The following is a 2,722-nucleotide window of genomic DNA, read 5'->3' on the forward strand; positions in this document are numbered from 1 at the left end:
TTAAACCAAACCTGGTGTGATATTTATAAGCACTGTCAACTTCCCTTTTTGTTTAGATACTCACTTTTATGATACTTATATCCCACGTTTTTCACCTTTGACATACCAAGAATAATCACTATTATAGTCACAGTAAAAATATTGGTGAAATTCCAATTTGGCAACTTTTTTACGTATTTACTTCCTATCAAGAAACTCTCTCTTTTGACATAACCAATGTACATCTTCACGTAGTGTCCACGTTTATAAAGAGTTGGATTAGGCTTTACAAAGAGTTAAAGAAGTAAAGCCTAAAATAATGGAAAATAATCATACACTCGTTCAGCACTAGGCTACTTTCCGTACGAAACATAAAAATGAAACGAGATCACGTGACAGTGGATGTTTAGGAGTCTGAATGTATCTCTATAATGTATATAAAGTTTCAGTGTGGGAAAAATGGATTATCTCTTTACACCGTAGTCAACATTAAGTTTCACACACCGTAGTCAACATTAAGTTTCATACTGTCAGGTCATTTTATGACTAACTTCAATAAAACTACATTTAATGTTGATAACATTTGTTTGTTTGGTGTTAAGCACAAAACGTACTACCTCTGTCATTATTAGGACCTACTTAATGGAATATAGGTAATAAGTATTAATTGAATATATATACATATTCAATCCTCGTCAAACATTCGCACGTTATAAACAGATTGTTTTATTAATGCATTGTGACAAAAAAAAGTTAGAAAAAAAAAAACGACTTTTACTTTCCAAATATATTTTTTTTTATTTCAACAAACGTTTAGCCAGTGCGGCTTCATCGGTGCTACAACAAAAACTGTTATCAGATAATTTTAGAGTCGTTCTGATAACGAGAACTGATAATTGGATGAACCGAGGAGCAGCAAAATTGTCAGGAAACTCTTTCTTAACATGGAGAGGAATATCAGAAAATTTCAGAGTAGTTCTGGTGCTGAGAACTGGGAATGTATTGTATAAATATTTAATTTTATTAACACAAAATGGTAAAATGATTGAACGACAAAGGTTTTATTCCATTTCACTGCTTGAAATGTTTATTATATATTGCATTTGTTTACAAAAAAAAAAAGGCTAATTTCAATTCAAACTCACTTTTTCAAAATACTCTTTGATTGCTGTATACAACACTCTTTAAAGGCATAGTTGTCATAAGTTTCATATACTAATAGAATGCGAGTTAATTAAGTAATATTACCTAAAACCATTCCATAAACCATTATATATATATATATATATACACAATCATACGTTATCTCTAATAATTACATCATAATGATGTTTAACTTTGGTCTTATGACGAGTTTTTAAGCCAACACCAAACACCCACGTAAACCTATGGACAGATAGCACTGAAATAGTGGTGTTTGAAAGTACACAATTATATGTTACTTCTAATTATCACATCATAATGGTGTTTAACTTCGGTTTTATAACGAGTTTTTAACCCAACATAAAACATCCTTGTAGAAATATAGACAGATAGCAGTGAAATACTGGCGTTTGAACGCACAAATTTATTTAAGCCTAAAAAAAAAATCAGTGGCGTTTTGGTAAACATGGGACTAATGAAAAGCGATTTATGGCTACGTGTTAGATGTTCTTTAGAAGTTTTGTGAATAAGCTAGTGAATTATAATAAAATACGTTTCTCATGATCTTATTTATAGAACTTCGTAGACTGTATATTAAAACATTTAAATTTTCAATATTTACAGTTTTTTTTTTTTGGATATCTGAAAATTTATACAATATTATCAATTAATCAAATAATAATTACATTTATTACTCCAAAATATAAGCGATGGTCCCTTCGTTTCATCGTCAAGAGGACAAAGCGCCAACAAATGGGTTATATACCAGATAACCTTCAAAATATATTCATCATAAAGTGAACTAAATATGCCAAAGTTCATGACAAACATGGTTTTTACACTTGAAATCAAAGAGTTTATTTTAATTGTTTGTTGTTGTTTTTTCTCTCAAAAACTGGTTTTTGTTTCACAGTTTTCGGCGGGAGAACAAACAAATGATTCTGAATTGTCTGTTTCCATTTCCGGACTGGAACAGGAAATAGGCCTCGATTTCAAAATAGGTGAAACCAATTCTTTTTCTGGCCATCCCGCTCTTTTAGATACTCCATCTTCACACTCCACGCCCTCTTGCGATCGGTTGTTGGAACATGTGCGAATACAGCGACATCTATGTTGAACATTACTTTCTTTCTTGTATTTCACCCGGCGATTCTGGAACCAGATTTTTACTTGTTTCTCTGATAAATGTAAATACGTAGCGATTTCAATCCTACGAAGGCGAGACAAATACATATTGGAAGCAAATTCACGCTCGAGCTCCAATAATTGGGTGCTGGTAAACGCTGTTCGAATTCTCTTACTACTGGCAAGGTCGTCAGAGGGCGCCTTTGTCGCAGAGTCTTAAAAAAACAAAATGAATTATTTATATTTACAAATATTATTTATAACTAATCTAAGACATTTATTTTATAATACATAAACTATTTTGGTATAATACATAGACTATTTTGGTATAATACATAGACTATTTTGGTATAATGCATAGGCTATTTTGGTATAATACTTATTATTATTGGACCATTAAACTATAATTGCATTAAAATAAACATTTCAATAGAATTAATTTTTTCTCAAAGTCTGTCTGTTTCATATTTGTTTG

The 2,722-nt window shown here is 30.9% G+C and overlaps 1 protein-coding gene across 1 annotated transcript in view; it reads right to left on the bottom strand.

Moving 5' to 3' along the window:
- Positions 1 to 776: 776 nt before the first annotated feature.
- LOC111087050 (homeobox protein Hox-C9a-like) overlaps positions 777 to 2,722 on the bottom strand; it is a 21,551-nt gene continuing 19,605 nt past the window's right edge. Inside the window, exons 2-3 of the mRNA XM_022392272.1 lie at positions 2,034 to 2,462; positions 777 to 970 (exon numbers count right to left, since the gene is read on the bottom strand). Coding sequence (XP_022247980.1) covers positions 777 to 970; positions 2,034 to 2,462 — 623 coding nt within the window. The remainder of the gene's footprint in view (positions 971 to 2,033; positions 2,463 to 2,722) is intronic.

This window comes from Limulus polyphemus, unplaced genomic scaffold (assembly GCF_000517525.1).
Source record: "Limulus polyphemus unplaced genomic scaffold, Limulus_polyphemus-2.1.2 Scaffold1683, whole genome shotgun sequence".
Lineage (NCBI taxonomy): Eukaryota > Metazoa > Arthropoda > Merostomata > Xiphosura > Limulidae > Limulus > Limulus polyphemus.